The sequence below is a fragment of the Bubalus kerabau genome, chromosome X (assembly GCF_029407905.1).
Source record: "Bubalus kerabau isolate K-KA32 ecotype Philippines breed swamp buffalo chromosome X, PCC_UOA_SB_1v2, whole genome shotgun sequence".
Taxonomy (NCBI): domain Eukaryota; kingdom Metazoa; phylum Chordata; class Mammalia; order Artiodactyla; family Bovidae; genus Bubalus; species Bubalus kerabau.
In genome coordinates this window covers 109,716,754-109,733,356 of record NC_073647.1, presented here as the reverse complement: position 1 = coordinate 109,733,356, position 16,603 = coordinate 109,716,754, and the positions used below count along the sequence as shown (strand labels likewise).

Genomic DNA, 16,603 nt, shown 5'->3' with positions numbered 1-16,603 from the left:
TTCTAACCTTTCATAATTTTATACATCCTCTAAGTTCAAATTATAACTAGAATCTGAGAAAAGGTTGAGCAAAGAGCAAACAAAGTAATCATGTAACAGTTTTTTTCTGGTGCTCAACTAATTGAATATCTATATATTTTTATCTAGGGCTTCCCTGGTAGCTCAGCTGGTAAATAATGTCTGCAATGAGGGAGACCTATATCTACATTCCAAAGGAGACCAAAAAAATAAAAAAAAAACACAACACTTTTGGGTGTTTTCCTTCAAACCTCATCCCAGATAAAGGATAAGGAGAACATGCCAAATCATTAGTCACAGAACAGACTCCCTCTTCATTTTCTCTTTTCATTTTCCTAGATATTAATAGGATAAATAATCTAGAACATCAAACTTAGATTCTTCTTCTATAGAAGATTAATTCAACTGTTGATAAAATTAATCCCATGAGATTCTTTTAAGAATTTACATTTTTAATCTACATAATGACAGCATGTTCTTTGCTATTCAGCAAAAACTCTTTATCTCCACTGGGGACAATAAGATGAGGAAAGATGAGGTTCTGGCAGTCTGGAAGAAGTTTCTTCATGACATAAAATTGAGATGAATCTACTGTGCTGTAGATTCCCTAAATGCTTTTGTGTTCTGTTTCAGTTCTATAGAAACTGAAAAAGTTAGGGCTTTGAGTAATTCTAGTCAGGACATGACTGAGGGACTTCACTTTCACTTTTCACTTTCATGCATTGGAGAAGGAAATGCCAACCCACTCCAGTATTCTTGCTTGGAGAATCACAGGGACGCCGGAGCCTGGTGGGCTGCTGTCTATGGGGTTGTGCAGAGTTGGACATGACTAAAGCGACTTAGCAGCAGCAGTAGCAGCAGTTGGTGTCAAGCTCCACTTCTCCCAGTTCACAATGGCTCATCTTTTCCTTGGGAATGAAGTCAAATAAACTCCCACCTTGAATGAGGTTTTAATAATATTTAATGAGTATAATGAAAGCACATTCCATTAGGTATTATGGAATATATAAATTAAACATTCCTGGACCTCATAGAAAGAAGACTTTCATCTCATAAATACTATTTCCCCTCAACTTTTTATTCATTCCTTCTCTAGTTGCATCTTGAAACAGACTTTCAACACATTTCAGGCCTGGATTACTATCTGTTTCTCCAACTGCCATCAGTCAGCCCATAGGTTAACTTTCTTTCAAAATTCCTTTGCCATTTCCTATCATATTATATCAAAACTCTTCTGCCTAGCTTTAAGGCTATCATTTGGCTCATCCTTCCCAACCAACTTTATTTTATACTATTTCCCAAACAGCAAGTCTTCTTCCCCTAGGTTAACTGTGAAATTTATTTTTCTTTTTCTTAGGGAAAAGCTGAAGAAACAAGGGAAAGAAAAAAAAAGAAAAGAATGTTACTGAAATCTGTAATAGCAAAACTTTATTTATAATTGCTTTTAAGGAATATTTTTAGTGCATGCTGAGAAAACAGTAATATTCCAAACATATAAGTTACTATCTGATGAGGAATATAAGATGATGGAAAAGGCTTTGGCATACACAACAACTGAAACCAGGTTATTAGAACACTTACACTATTAGAACATTATTATCAGAACACTTACATATCACCTACTTTTATGTCACACCACATTCATAGACAGTTTATCTTCTAACTTCTTACTGGCTATTTGAGTAAATAGCGTTCAAGGTTATACATTAAGACTGGGGAGTAGGGAAGAAATGCAGAAGTGATAAGCATCACAACATTTCACAGCCTATATATACTAATACAACATTAAGAAATAGTATTCCAATTTTTTTCCTGAAACAGCATTTGGCAAAGTTTTAGCGCATGAGAAGACACTGCTTTGGCCCATCCACTCTTTCCAGCTTTTCAAAGTGTTTCCTGGCATTGCGAATATTGATCAGAGTAGCTGCAGAAGCTGAGGATGGGGTAGGGAAGATATCCAACACAGTTAGTACAAATAGCCAAAGGAATATACTACTAATAAAAAAGAAAAAAAATGAAAGAGAGCCAAATCCCTCAATTTATGTCACAGAGAACCTATGTCTGAAGTTAACCAGAGTTTAATTTTTCTGAGTAAAAGATTTGTTTATATTCTAAACATAATATTTTCAAAATAAATTTTCAAACTCGTTTAGTTTGGGGCTAGTAGTAAAACATTATCTTCTGCTATATTCTAATATTACCATAAGATAGATAATATAAGAGATAATTTAAATTTCTGGGAACATCCTAGAAATACTGCTAGAATCTTTATTTTAATAGTTGTGATTGATATAACTATTATGGCATGGAGGCACCAAATATCTCTCTCTATGACCCTAACACAAATATGGGAGTACGGTACTTAGAAATATACAATGACATATAAAATGGTTCAACAACAAAAAGCTCAGAGCTTAGAGTGACTAGTCCTTTAAAAATATACCCCATGTCGAGCACAAGTCATACATTTGAGTTTGTTTTCTTTAAAATCCCCAGATTTAGTAATTTGATTTCTGAAACTCCGATGAAGAAAAATATAATACCCTAGAGTTTAAATTATTTCTAAGCTTCAAAATATATATCGATTAAATAAAAATTATTTACCATTAGACAAAATGTGGTCCAGTGGAGAAGGGAATGGCAAACCACTTCAGTATTCTTGGCTTCGGAACCCCATGAAGAGTATGAAAAGGCAAAATGATAGGACACTGAAAGAGGAACTCCCCAGGTAAGTAGGCGCCCAATATGCTACTGGAGATCAGTGGAGAAATAACTCCAGAAAGAATGAAGGGATGGAGCCAAAGCAAAAACAATACCCAGCTGTGGATGTGACTGGTGATAGAAGCCAGGTCCGATGCTGTAAAGAGCAATATTGCATAGGAACCTGGAATGTTAGGTCCATGAATCAAGGCAAATTGGAAGTGGTCAAACAGGAGATGGCAAGAGTGAACATCGACATTCTAGGAATTAGCGAACTAAAATGGACTGGAATGGGTGAATTTAACTCAGATGACCATTATATCTACTACTGTGGGCAGGAATCCCTTAGAAGAAATGGAGTAGCCATCATGGTCAACAAGAGAGTCCAAAATGCAGTACTTGAATGCAATCTCAAAAATGACAGAATGATCTCTGTTCATTTCCAAGGCAAACCATTCAATATCACAGTAATCCAAGTCTATGCCCCAACCAGTAATGCTAAAGAAGCTGAAGTTGAACGGTTCTATGAAGACCTGCAAGGCCTTTTAGAACTAACACCCAAAAAAGATGTCCTTTTCATTACAGGGGACTGGAATGCAAAAGTAGGAAGTCAATAAACACCTGGAGTAACAGGCAAATTTGGCCTTGGAGTACGGAATGAAACAGGGCAAAGGCTAAGTGAGTTTTGCCAAGAGAATGCACTAGTCACAGCAAACACCCTCTTCCAACAACACAAGAGAAGACTCTACACATGGACATCACCAGATGGTCAACACCAAAGTCAGATTGATTATATTCTTTGCAGCCAAAGATGGAGAAGCTCTATACAATCAGCAAAAACAAGACCAGGAGCTGACTGTGGCTCAGATCATGAACTCCTTATTGCCAAATTCAGACTAAAATTGAAGAAAGTAGGGAAAACCACTAGACCATTAAGGTATGATCTAAATCAAATCCCTTATGATTATACAGTGGAAGTGAGAAATGGATTTAAGGGAGTAGATCTGACAGGGTGCCTGATGAACCATGGATGGAGGTTTGTGATATTGTACAGGAGACAGGGATCAAGACCATCCCCATGGAAAAGAAATGCAAAAAAGCAAAATGGCCATCTGGGGAGGCTTTACAAATAGCTGTGAAAAGAAGAGAAGTGAAAAGCAAAGGAGAAAAGGAAAGATATAAGCATCTGAATGCAGAGTTCCAAACAATAGCAAGAAGAGATGAGAAAGCCTTCCTCAGTGATCAATGCAAGGAAATAGAGACAAATAACAGAATGGGAAAGACTAGACATCTCTTCAAGAAAATTAGAGATACCAAGGGAACATTTCATGCAAAGATGGGCTCGATAAAGGACAGAAATGGTATGGACCTAACAGAAGCAGAAGATTATTAAGAAGAGGTGGCAAGAATACACAGAAGAACTGTACAAAAAAGATCTTCATGACCCAGATAATCACAATGGTGTGATCACTCATCACTCACCTAGAGCCAGACATCCTGGAATGTGAAGCCAAGTGGGCCTTAAAAAGCATCACTACAAACAAAGCTAGTGGAGGTGATGGAATTCCAGTTGAGCTATTTCAAATCCTGAAAGATGATGCTGTGAAAATGCTGCACTCAATATGCCAGCAAATTTGGAAAACTCAGCAGTGGCCACAGGACTAGAAAAGGTCAGTTTTCATTCCAATCCCAAAGAAAGGCAATGCCAAAGAATGCTCAAATTACCGCACAATTGCACTCATCTCACATGCTAGTAAAGAAATGCTCAAAATTCTCCAAGCCAGGCTTCATCAATACGTGAACTGTGAACTTTCAGATGTTGAAGCTGGTTTTAGAAAAGGCAGGGAAACCAGAGATCAAATTGCCAGCATCCGCTGGATCATCAAAAAAGCAGGAGAGTTCCAGAAAAACATCTATTTCTGCTTTATTGACTATGCCAAAGCCTTTGACTGTGTGGATCACAATAAACTCTGGAAAATTCTGAAAGAAATGGGAATACCAGACCACCTGACCTGCCTCTTGAGAAACCTGTATGCAGATCATGAAGCAACAGTTAGAACTGGACATTGAACATGCTAGTTCCAAATAGGAAAAGGAGTACATCAAGTCTGGATATTGTCACCCTGCTCATTTAACTTATATGCAGAGAACATCATGAGAAATGATTGGCTGGAAGAAACACAAGCTGGAATCAAGATTGCCGGGAGAAATATCAATAACCTCAGGTATGCAGATGATACCACCCTTATGGCAGAAAGTGAAGAGGAACTCAAAAGCCTCTTATTGAAAGTGAAAGAGGAGAGTGAAAAATTTGGCTTAAAGCTCAACATTCAGAAAAGTAAGATCATGGCATCTGGTCCCATCACTTCATGGCAAATAGATGGGGAAACAGTGTCAGACTTTATTTTTCGTGGCTCCAAAATCACTGCAGATGGTGATTGCAGCCAGGAAATTAAAAGACGCTTACTCCTTGGAAGGAAAGTTATGACCAACCTAGATAGCATATTCAAAAGCAGAGACATTACTTTGCCAGCAAAGGTCCATCTAGTCAAGGCTATGGTTTTTCCTGTGGTCATGTATGGATGTGAGAGTTGGACTGTGATGAAAGCTGAGCCCCGAAGGATTGATGCTTTTGAACTGTGGTGTTGGAGAAGACTCTTGAGAGTCCCATGGACTGCAAGGAGATCCAACCAGTTCATTCTAAAGGAGATCAGTCCTGGGTGTTCATTAGAAGAACTGATGCTGAAGCTGAAACTCCAATACTTTGGCCACCTCCTGCAAAGAGTTGAATCATTGGAAAAGACCCTGATGCTGGGAGGGATTGGGGGCACAAGGAGAAGGGGATGACTAGGATGAGATGGCTGCATGGCATCTCTGACTCAATGGACACGAATTTGAGTGAACTCCGGGAGTTGGTGATGGACAGAGAGGCTTGGCGTGCTGAGATTCATGGGGTTGCAAAGAGTCGCACACAACTGAGCAACTGAACTGAACTGATTTACCATTAGCACTAATTTATTTTCATTGTGGTAAATACACATAAAATGAAATTTACCATTTTAACCATTGTTAAATGTATAGGTCAGTGGCACTAAGTACATTCACAGGGTTGTGCGCTATAAAATAATTTTTCAGTATCTTCAATAATGTACAACTTCTAAAGCAATTAGTTTAAAGAATATGTGGCTTTGAATCCATGTCAGCTAAGTTTAAACTTACGAATGGAAGGATCAGACATCACGACCATCACATAAGTGTTGGATGTAAAAATGTCAATGAAAGCAGCAAAGTTAGAGTTCCTGACTTCCATGCTCTGGAAAGATGCAGCTAGCTTGCTATAGGAGAAAGGGGAAAAGTGAGTAAAGGACATAAAATAATAGTAATATCAGACATTCTTATCTTTCATGTTAACATTTGCATACCATTATATCTCAATCTACCACCTCATTAAGACAGTTAATCACTAATCTCACTTTGTTTTCCAAGGAAACTCTAATGCCAAATTTAACATGTCTTGGAAAGTGGCCTTAACAGAAAGCGGATTAGGACTTGACAGTGACTGTGAAGTGAAAAGTGGGCTTAGACATAGATTCATGTTGCCAAAGGTCTCTCTAATATTTAAGTTTATTCAGTTGAAATTTTCCTATCATTGTGATTAACAACTATACCTTTTGAATATTAGTTATGTTGAAATTCTAGAAATGACCCCATTTCTTTGAAAACAAAAATAGTAATAATATTTATATGCAATTTTCAATTTCTTCTTTAAAAATGTTGGCATAAACATACCAGAAAGTTTCAAAGTGTGCTATGGCATTAAAGGGATTACTTACACTTATTCTATTGTCTGAGTATCAAAGTTTTACTACAATAAGAATTTTGATTATTAAAACTTTACTAGATTATGATGTTCAGCCATTCCTACTTCCTACATTCACAATGCTAAGATTCAAACTAGATTTAAACAAAGCTGAGGCAATATGATCAGACATTTTTAGATGCTCTTCTTTGTACCATTCCTGAAATCAGTACCACACTATTTTTATTATTGTAGTTTTATAGTAAATCTTGGTATTTGATAAGGTAAACCCTCCTCCTTTCTTTTCAAAACTCTCTTGGACATCGTCTGTTTACTTCTTCCCAAATAGTAAAAAACATCTTGAAAGGGTACTCAGCTTAGATATTTTTCATATGCTTCTTCTGCATCAGTTGAGTTTGCATTAAAGAATATTGTCTTTCACTTTAGTCAAGAAGTTTAGAGTTGAGTTTTTGTCTTGTTTTAAAATTTTGTTTATTTATTTTGGCTGTGTTGGGTCTTCATTGCTGCACAGGCTTTTCTATAGTTAGGGCAGTGGGGGCTATTCTCTAGTTGCAGTGCATGGGCTTCTAATTGTGGTGGCCTCTCTTGTTGTGGAGTACAGGTTTAGTTGCTCTGCAGCCTGTGGGATCTTTCCAGATAAGGGATAGAATCCACATCTCCTGCATTGGCAGGCAGATTCTTTATCACTGACTCACCAGGGAAGCCCAAGATTTGTTTTTAATATAAGGGACTATGCTGAATAGAGAAGTGGAGTCTACTAAAGGTATTTGAACCTCTCAAATATGACAATTTTTTCCTGAGATAAATATTTAATACATCACACAAGATCTCTTACCTGCAGCTCAGCTTAAATTGCTTAATAATGTTGCTGATTTTCTCGAATCTGTGGGCATCACGCTGTTCTTTACACTGATAGTGAGAAATCACCTACAAAAAAGAGCAATGCCCTTTCAATCCATGCAGCATTGTCATATCACCCTCTACTATTCCTCAAGCCATTACATCTGTCAGTCTCTTGGTCACCCTGATCTTCAGGGTAGAGTTGGCAACTGGCTTTACTGTCTTTATTACTCTGTCCCATATTCTATCAGTATTTTGCATAAATTCAACATCCCTAAGGATGACCCATCCAGTAATGTTTGGTTATAATTTTATTAGAACATTTAAGTATTATCTATTTTGGTTCACTGCTAGCCTTTCTCACTTACTTTAAATATTCATCTTATTTCAATATTTCACAGAATAGTTGTTGATTCAAGAAAAGTACAAATCAAAAAGGAAAAATAAATAAAAATTCTTAGCTGTTCTTGAGGTATACTTAATGTACTTAATTTTAACGAAGGCTATAAACAAGTGATTTTTGGTATTATATTTTAAAATCTTAACTGATTGATTCTAACCTCTGAGGATGTACTATTTATAAATGAAAAATGAACCTATTCATGATGGACACCAATGCCAGCTGAAACTGCATCCCCTAACACTTTCAGATTAATAAAACCACAAAAGTGTTCCCACAGGCTGATGTTAAGTTTCTAGTAGGAAGCAAAACTGAGTCATTTGCTAGAAGAATATTCACAGGGCGATTCCCTGAAACTATCTGAAATTTCAAAAACATAATTCCTAGACCAATGGTGGAATAGGTTCCTGTTGCTTGACTTCAAGCATCTCAGTGAAAATAGTCAAAGCACCTAAACACAGTCCTCAAAAGAAACCAAAAGCCACTTGTTATTGTTGGTGAAAAACAGAGTTCATATTAAATTAACCCCTATGATCACATGTGGTAGATGTGGCAGGAAAATACCACTAAGGAGGATTCCATCATGCCATGTGTATCAAGACAGACAGAAAAGCTCACTTGCTTGCTGCTATTCACACTAGTGGGAAAGACAGAACTCAGGATAATGAACTTCCCAGCAAGTAACCCCTGCCTATGGGATGAGGCAGAAGACACTGGTTAGGTCTCGTTGCCTCAGCTGTACCAGTTAGCAGGAAGAATGAATGCCAAGTATGCTGCCATTAAAAACAATGTTTCTACAAAGTTAAGAGGAAAAACTGCACCTGCATTCTCTGCCTTCTGTTGGTTGTGACAGGAAAAGAAACCAATGTTTGACAGTTTGTAAGCTATATGCTAAACTTTGTACTAGGATTTAATGTTATCATGTCCTATTTTAAACCACACAAAATTATGATATAGATATTATCTCTATTTTATAAAATGGGAACCAAACTCAGATTAAAATATGTGTCTATCATACATATGTTGTTTACAAGAGACCCACTTCAGATCTAGGGACACAAAGAGACTAACAGTAGGGGGTGTAAAAATATATTCCATGAAACTGAAATCAAAAGAAAGCTGGAATAACAATACTCATATCAGACAAAATAGACTTTAAAATAAAGACTGTTATAATAGACAAAGGAGGACACTACAAAATGATCAAGGGGTCACTCCAAGAAGAAGACATGACAATTGTAAATATATATGTACCCAACATAGGAGCACCTTAATATATAAGGCAAATAATAACAGCCATAAAAGAGAAAGTGACAGTAACACAAAAATATTAGGGGACTTTTAACACAACAATTTCATTAAGGACAGATCATCCAGACAGAAAAATCAATACGGAAATGTAGGCCTGAAACAACACATTAGACCAGATGAACTTCAGTTCAGTTCAGTCGCTTGTATCCGACTCTTTGCGACCCCATGAATCGCAGCACGCAAGGCCTCCCTGTCCATCACCAACTCCCGGAGTTCACTCAAACTCATGTCCATCAAGTCGGTGATGCCATCCAGCTATCTCATCCTCTATTGTGCGCTTTTCCTCTTGCCTCCAATCCCTCCCAGTGTCAGAGTCTTTTCCAATGACTCAACTCTTCGCATGAGGTGGCCAAAGTATTGGAGTTTCAGCTTTAGCAGCATTCCTTCCAAAGAACAACCAGGACTGATCTCCTTTAGAATGGACTGGTTGGATCTCCTTGCAGTCCAAGGGACTCTCAAGAGTCTTCTCCAACACCACAGTTCAAAAGCATCAATTCTTCAGTGCTCAGCTTTCTTCACAGTCCAACTCTCACATCCATACAAGACCACTGGGAAAACCACAGCCGCGACTAGACAGACTTTTGTTGGCAAAGTAATGTCTCTGCTTTTCAATATGCTATCTAGGTTGGTCACAACTTTTCTTCCAAGAAGTAAGTGCCTTTTAATTTCATGGCTGCAGTCACCATCTGCAGTGATTTTGGAGCCCAAAATTAATAAAGTCTGACACTGTTTCCACTGTTTCCCCATCTATTTCCCATGAAGTGATGGGACCAGATGCCATGATCTTAGTTTTCTGAATGTTGAGCTTTAAGCCAACATTTTCACTCTCCTCTTTCACTTTCATTAAGAGGCTATTTAGTTGCTCTTCACTTTCTGCGATGAGGGTGGTGTCATCTGCATCCCTGAGGTTATTGATATTTCTCCCAGCAATCTTGATTCCAGCTTGTGCTTCCTCCAGTCCAGCATTTCTCATGATGTACTCTCATGATGCATAGAAGCTAAATAAGCAGGGTGACAATATACAGCCTTGATGTACTCTTTTTCCTATTTGGAACCAGTCTGTTGTTTCATGTACAGTTCTAACTGTTGCTTCCTGACCTGTATACAGATTTCTCAAGAGGCAGGTCAGGTGGTCTGGTATTCCCATCTCTTTCAGAATTCTCCACAGTTTATTGTGATCCACACAGTCAAAGGCTTTAGTATAGTCAATAAAGCAGAAATAGATGTTTTTCTGGAACTCTCTTGCTTTTTTGATGATCTAGCAGATGTTGCCAATTTGATCTCTGGTTCCTCTGCCTTTTCTAAAACCAGCTTGAACATCTGGAAGTTCACGGTTCACGTATTGCTGAAGCCTGGCCCGGAGAATTTTGAGCATTACTTTACTAGCGTGTAAGATGAGTACAATTGTGCAGTACTTTGAGCATTCTTTGGCATTGCCTTTCTTTGGGATTGGAATGAAAACAACAAACCTTTTCCAGTCTTGTGGCCACTGCTGAGTTTTCCAAATTTGCTGGCATATTGAGTGCAGCACTTTCACAGCATCATCTTTCAGGATTTGAAATAGCTCAACTGGAATTCCATCACCTCCACTAGCTTTGTTCGTAGTGATGCTTTCTAAGGCCCATTTGACTTCACATTCCAGGATGTCTGGTTATAGGTGAGTGATCACTCCATCGTGATTATCTGGGTCGTGAAGATCTTTTTTGTACAGTTCTTCTGTGTATTCTTGCCACCTCTTCTTAATATCTTCTGCTTCTGTTAGGTCCATACCATTTCTGTCCTTTATTGAGCCCATCTTTGCATGAAATGTTCACTTGGTATCTCTAATTTTCTTGAAATGATCTCTAGTCTTTCCCATTCTGTTGTTTTCCTCTATTTCCTTGCATTGATTGCTGAGGAAGGCTCTCTTATCTCTTCTTGTTATTCTTTGGAAGTCTGCATTCAGATGCTTGTATCTTTCCTTTTCTCCTTTGCTTTTCACTTCTCTTCTTTTCACAGCTATTTGTAAGGCCTCCCCAGACAGCCATTTTGCTTTTTTGCATTTCTTTTCCATGGGGATGGTCTTGATCCCCGTCTCCTGTACAATGTCACGAACCTCAGTCCATAGTTCATCCGGCACTCTATCTATCAGATCTAGGCCCTTAAATCTATTTCTCACTTCCACTGTATAATCATAAAGGATTTGATTTAGGTTATACCTGAATGGTCTAGTGGTTTTCCCTACTTTCTTCAATTTTAGTCTGAATTTGGCAATAAGGAGTTCATGATCTGAGCCACAGTCAGCTCCCAGTCTTGTTTTGGCTAACTGTATAGAGCTTCTCCATCTTTGGCTGCAAAGAATATAATCAATCTGATTTCAGTGTTGACCATCTGGTGATGTCCATGTGTAGAGTCTTCTCTTGTGTTGTTGGAAGAGGGTGTTTGCTATGACCAGTGTGTTCTCTTGGCAAAACTCTATTAGCCTTTGTCCTGCTTCATTCCGTATTCCAAGGCCAAATTTGCCTGTTACTCCAGGTGTTTCTTGACTTCCTACTTTTGCATTCCAATCCCCTTAACTGGTATTTATAGTGCTTTCCATCCAAAAGCAGCAGAATACACATTCTTCCCAAGTGCACATGGAACATTCTCCAGAAGTGATCACATACTGGACCACAAAGTGAGCCCCACCAGGTAAATTTAATAAAATTGAAGTCATATCAAGCATCTTTTCCCACACAACACTATGAGGTTAGAAATCAATTACAAGAAAAGAAAACTATAAAATCACAAATACATGGAAGCTAAATAATATGCTACTAAACAACCAATGGATCACTGAAGAAATCAAAGAGGAAATAAAGAATACCTAGAGACAAATGAAAATGAAAGCATGATGATTCAAAACCTATGGGACACAATAAAAACAGCTTTAAGAGGGAAGCTTATAGCAATATAGTCTTATCTAGGAAACAAGAAAAGTCTCAAATAAACAACCTAACCTTAAAGCAACTAGAGAAGAAGAATAAAACCCAAAGTTTAATAGAAGGAAAGAAATCATAAAGATAGAACAGAAATAAATGAAATAGAGATGAATAAAACAATAGAAAAGATCAATGAAACTAAAAGCTGGACCTTTGAAAATATAAATAAACTTGATAAACCATTAGCGAGACTCATCAAGAAAAAAAGAGGAGAGGATTCAAATAAAATTAGAAATGAAAAAGGAAAAGTTACATACAGCTGATACCACAGAAATTAAAAGAATTGTAAGAGACTACTACAAGCAAATATATGCCAAGAAAATGGAAAATCTGGAAGAAATGGACATGTTTCAGTACAACGTTCCAAGATTGAACTAGGAAGAAATAGAAAATATAAACAGACCAATCACAAGTAATGAAATTAAAACTGTGATTAAAAATCTTCCTACAAACAAAAGTCCAGGACCGGATGGTTTCACAGGTGATTTATATCAAACATTTAGAGAAGAGCTGACACCTATCACTCTCAAACTCTTCCAAAAAATCACAGAGGGTGGAATACTCCCAAACTCCTCCTACAAGGCCACCATCACCCTGATACCCAAACCAGACAAAGATATCACAAAAAAAGAAAATTACAGGCCAATAACACTGATGAACACAGAAGCAAAACTCCTCAACAAATATTCTTTCAAGCTGGGAGTTTATTTGATTTTGTCCCCTAAGGAAAAGATAAGCCATTGTGAACTGGGAGAAATGGAGGTTGACAACACTAACTAGAACTATTCAAAGCCCTAACTTTTTCAGTTTCCACAGAACTAAAATAGAACACAAAAGCATTTAGGGAATCTACAGCATAGTAGACTCATCTCAATTTTCTTTTCTCTGTGTCATAAAGAAACTTCTTAGAGACTGCCAGAACCTCACTTTTCCTCATCTTACAGTCCGCAATAGCAAGTTTTTACTGAGTAGCGTAAAAGAAAGACACAGATCTAAGAAATCAAACATAACACAAACAGATAGAAAGATATACCATGTTCTTGGATTGGAAAATGAATATTATCACAATTACTATATTCCTCAAGGCAATCTACAAATTCAACACAATCCCTATCATATTACCAATGGCATTTTTCATAGAACCAGAACAAAAAGTCTTAAAATTTGTATGGAGAAACAAAATTCCCTGAATATCCAAAGCAATCTTGAGTAAGAAAAACAGAGCTGTAGGAATCAGGCTCCTTGACTTCAGACTATATGACAAAGCTACAGTAAATGAAACAGCATGGCACTGGCATGAAAGTAGACCTATAGATTAATGGAATAGACTAGAAAGCTCAGATGTAAATCCACAACCTATGATCAATTAATCTACAACAAAGGAGGCAAGACTATATAATTAAGAAAAGACAATCTCTTCAACAAATGGTGCTGGAAAAACCAGATAGCTACATTTGAAAAATTAAATTAGAACATTCTTTAACACCATACACACAAAAACTCAAAATGGATTAGCGACCTAAATGTTAGACTGGACAGTATAAGACTCTTGAGAGGAAAACATAGGCAGAACACTCTGACATAAATTGCATCAATATCTTTTTCAATCCATCTCCTAGACTAATAGAAATTAAAAAACAAATGGGATTTAATTAAACTGAAAAGCCTTGCACAGTAAAGGAAACCATAAAGAGAGCAAAAAGACAACTCACAAAATGGGAGAAAATATTTGTAAACTATGCAGCTGACAAGGGATTAATCTCCAGGCTTACAAACAGCTCATGTGGTTCTCAATATCAAAAAACAAACAACACATTCAAAAAATGGGCAGACCTAAATAGATATTTCTCCAAAGACATACAGATGGCCAAGAGGCACATGAAAAAAATGCTCAACATCACTAATTATTAGATAAATGCAAATCAAAACTATAAATGAGATGTCACCTCAAACCAGTCAGAATGCCCATCATGAAAAAATCTACAAACAATAAATGCTGAAGAGGGTGTGGAGAAAAGGGAACTCTCCTACACTGTTGGTGGGAATTTAAGTTGGTACAGCCACTAGGGAAAACAGTATGGAAGTTCTTTAAAAAACTAAAGCCCGGTTGTCATATGATCCAGCAATACCACTCCTTGGCATATATCTCAATAAAAGTATAATTCAAAAATATACATGCATCCCTATGCTCACAGGAGCACTATTCACAATAGCTAAGACATGGAAACAGCCAGTGTTTCCATGTCCACTGACAGTGAATAGATAAAGATGTGGTACATAAATATAATTGAATATTCAGTTCAGTTCATTTCACTCAATCGTGTCCTACTCTTTGCAACCCCATGAATCGCAGCATGCCAGGCCTCCCTGTCCATCACCAACTCCTGGAGTTCACTCAAACTCACATCCATCGAGTTGGTGATGCCATTCAGCCATCTCATCCTCTGTCATCCCGTTCTCCTCCTGCCCCCAATCCCTCCCAGCATCAGAGTCTTTTCCAATGAGTCAACTCTTCGCATAAGGTAGCTAAAGTACCAGAATTTCAGCTTTAGCATCAGTCCTTCCAATGAACACCCAGGACTGATCTCCTTTAGAATGGACTGGCTAGATCTCCTTGAAGTCCAAGGAATTCTCAAGAGTCTTCTCCAACACCACAGTTCAAAAGCATTAATTCTTCAGTGCTCAGCTTTCTTCACAGTCCAACTCTCACATCCATACATGACCACTGGAGAAACCATAGCCTTGACTAGACAGACCTTCGTTGGCAAAGTAATGTCTCTGGTTTTGAATATGCTATCAGCTTTCTTCACAGTTGAGTAATTGAATATTACTCAGCCATAAAAAAGAATGAAATACTGTCATTTGCAGCAACATGGATGGACCTAGAGATTATCATATTAAGTGAATAAGTGAAGTAAGGCAGAAAGAGAAAGATAAATATCATATAATATCATTCATATATGGAATCTGAGAGAAATGATACAAATGAACTTGTTTGCAAGATAGAAACAGACTCACAGACTTAGAGAAGGAACATGTGATTGCCAGGGTGGACAGGTGGGTGTAGGGATAGATTGGGAGTCTGGGATTGACACATAGATAGATGCTGCTATATTTTAGAATAGATGGCCAATGGGGACCTACTGTACAGCACAGGGAACTCTGCTCAATATTCTGTAATAACCTAAATGAGAAAAGAACTTAAAAAAAAAGAATAGATCCATGTATATGTAAAAAAAGAAAAGAAATGTGTCTAAAATCACCAAGCTTTGGTAGAGCTCAGAAACAAATTTACTGTGAGCTACTCTTAGGGTTATATTTATGCAGCTGATCAGCAATTACTTATGCAGTTCTTGTGACATGTCAAATGAGTTTTTATTTCTGTTACTTATAAATTTAATATTGGGTTTTTCATACTCCCTCACAGCCATATACACAGTAGGAGATAATATTATTAAGTTGAATTTATAAGAAAAATAATGCCAACATACCTTTTTGCCCTTTCACCTCGCCATCTGAACTCTTATCTATGCCATTGAGTTGACCATTACATCTCTTCCATGTCAAAAGTTTTAAACTGTTTTGGAGAAAGGGGTGTGATGCAAGTTTTCTCAAAGGAAAATACCCATAATTTCATAATAGAAGTCAATGGGAAATAGGAATTATTTAAGGCAAATGGACAATTATTAACAAAATAATCTAAATTCTATAGTAACAAATACCTGCAAATGTCTAAGTGATACTAATTACTAAAGACCAACACATAAAAGAACTCCTTTCAAGTTACTTGCTGACAATACTGCTTCATAAATAAAGCTATGTATGCTGAAGTAATGACAAGAAGGAAAACGACTGTTTCTGAGAGTGGCAACATATTCTCCATTGCTGAACAGAAGAAGGTGAGTGTGAAATACATCTGCACAGCAGAAAGTTCTTACCAGAAAAGTGGCTCTCTCAAATAGAAGTACTTCATCAGCCTCAATAATTTCAGCAAAATTCCTTAGGTTCATTTCCAGCTGCTGGACATTGGGGATCAGCTGATAAACAATGCTGGACCAAGCCTAACAGAACAGAAGCACAGTGCAATATTACTAACTGGTAAACAGGCCCAGATCTTTGCAAATGAGTAAGTATACTATGGGCTTCCCTGGTGGAAGTATACTATAATATATAGAAAGGAGAATATAGTGATAATTGAGTCCTCAACAAATTCTAGTAACAAATATAACACAAAAGACGTGAGAAAATGAAACTAATATTTTATTTTTGTTGTTCAGTTAGATTTTTAAAAGTTTCAAACACTTATGAAATGCTTCTTTCCACTGATAGTTAAAAATCAACAAATATTTTAGTTCCATCATATTGCCTAGGGAAAGCTGAAAACTCTGATTTACTGGGCTAAAGAACTTCTAATCCAGTCATTCAAATAGATATCTAAGACCAATAACGTAGATTGCTCTTAAGATCAGAACCTAATATTTACATACATCCAAGAATCAATTTAGTGTAAACACCAGAGCCACATAGAAAAATGGCCCCTCCCCTCAATGGAAT

General features: G+C 37.2%; 1 protein-coding gene across 2 annotated transcripts in view; it reads right to left on the bottom strand.

Moving 5' to 3' along the window:
• Positions 1 to 306: 306 nt before the first annotated feature.
• The window catches only part of RRAGB (Ras related GTP binding B), a 42,256-nt gene continuing 25,959 nt past the window's right edge, over positions 307 to 16,603 (bottom strand). For both annotated transcript variants that reach the window (XM_055563935.1, XM_055563934.1), the window contains 4 exons: positions 15,988 to 16,110; positions 7,374 to 7,465; positions 5,938 to 6,053; positions 307 to 1,951 (listed from right to left, as the gene is read on the bottom strand). In XM_055563935.1, the coding sequence (XP_055419910.1) occupies positions 1,854 to 1,951; positions 5,938 to 6,053; positions 7,374 to 7,465; positions 15,988 to 16,110 (429 nt within the window). In that variant the 3' untranslated portion in view covers positions 307 to 1,853. The remainder of the gene's footprint in view (positions 1,952 to 5,937; positions 6,054 to 7,373; positions 7,466 to 15,987; positions 16,111 to 16,603) is intronic.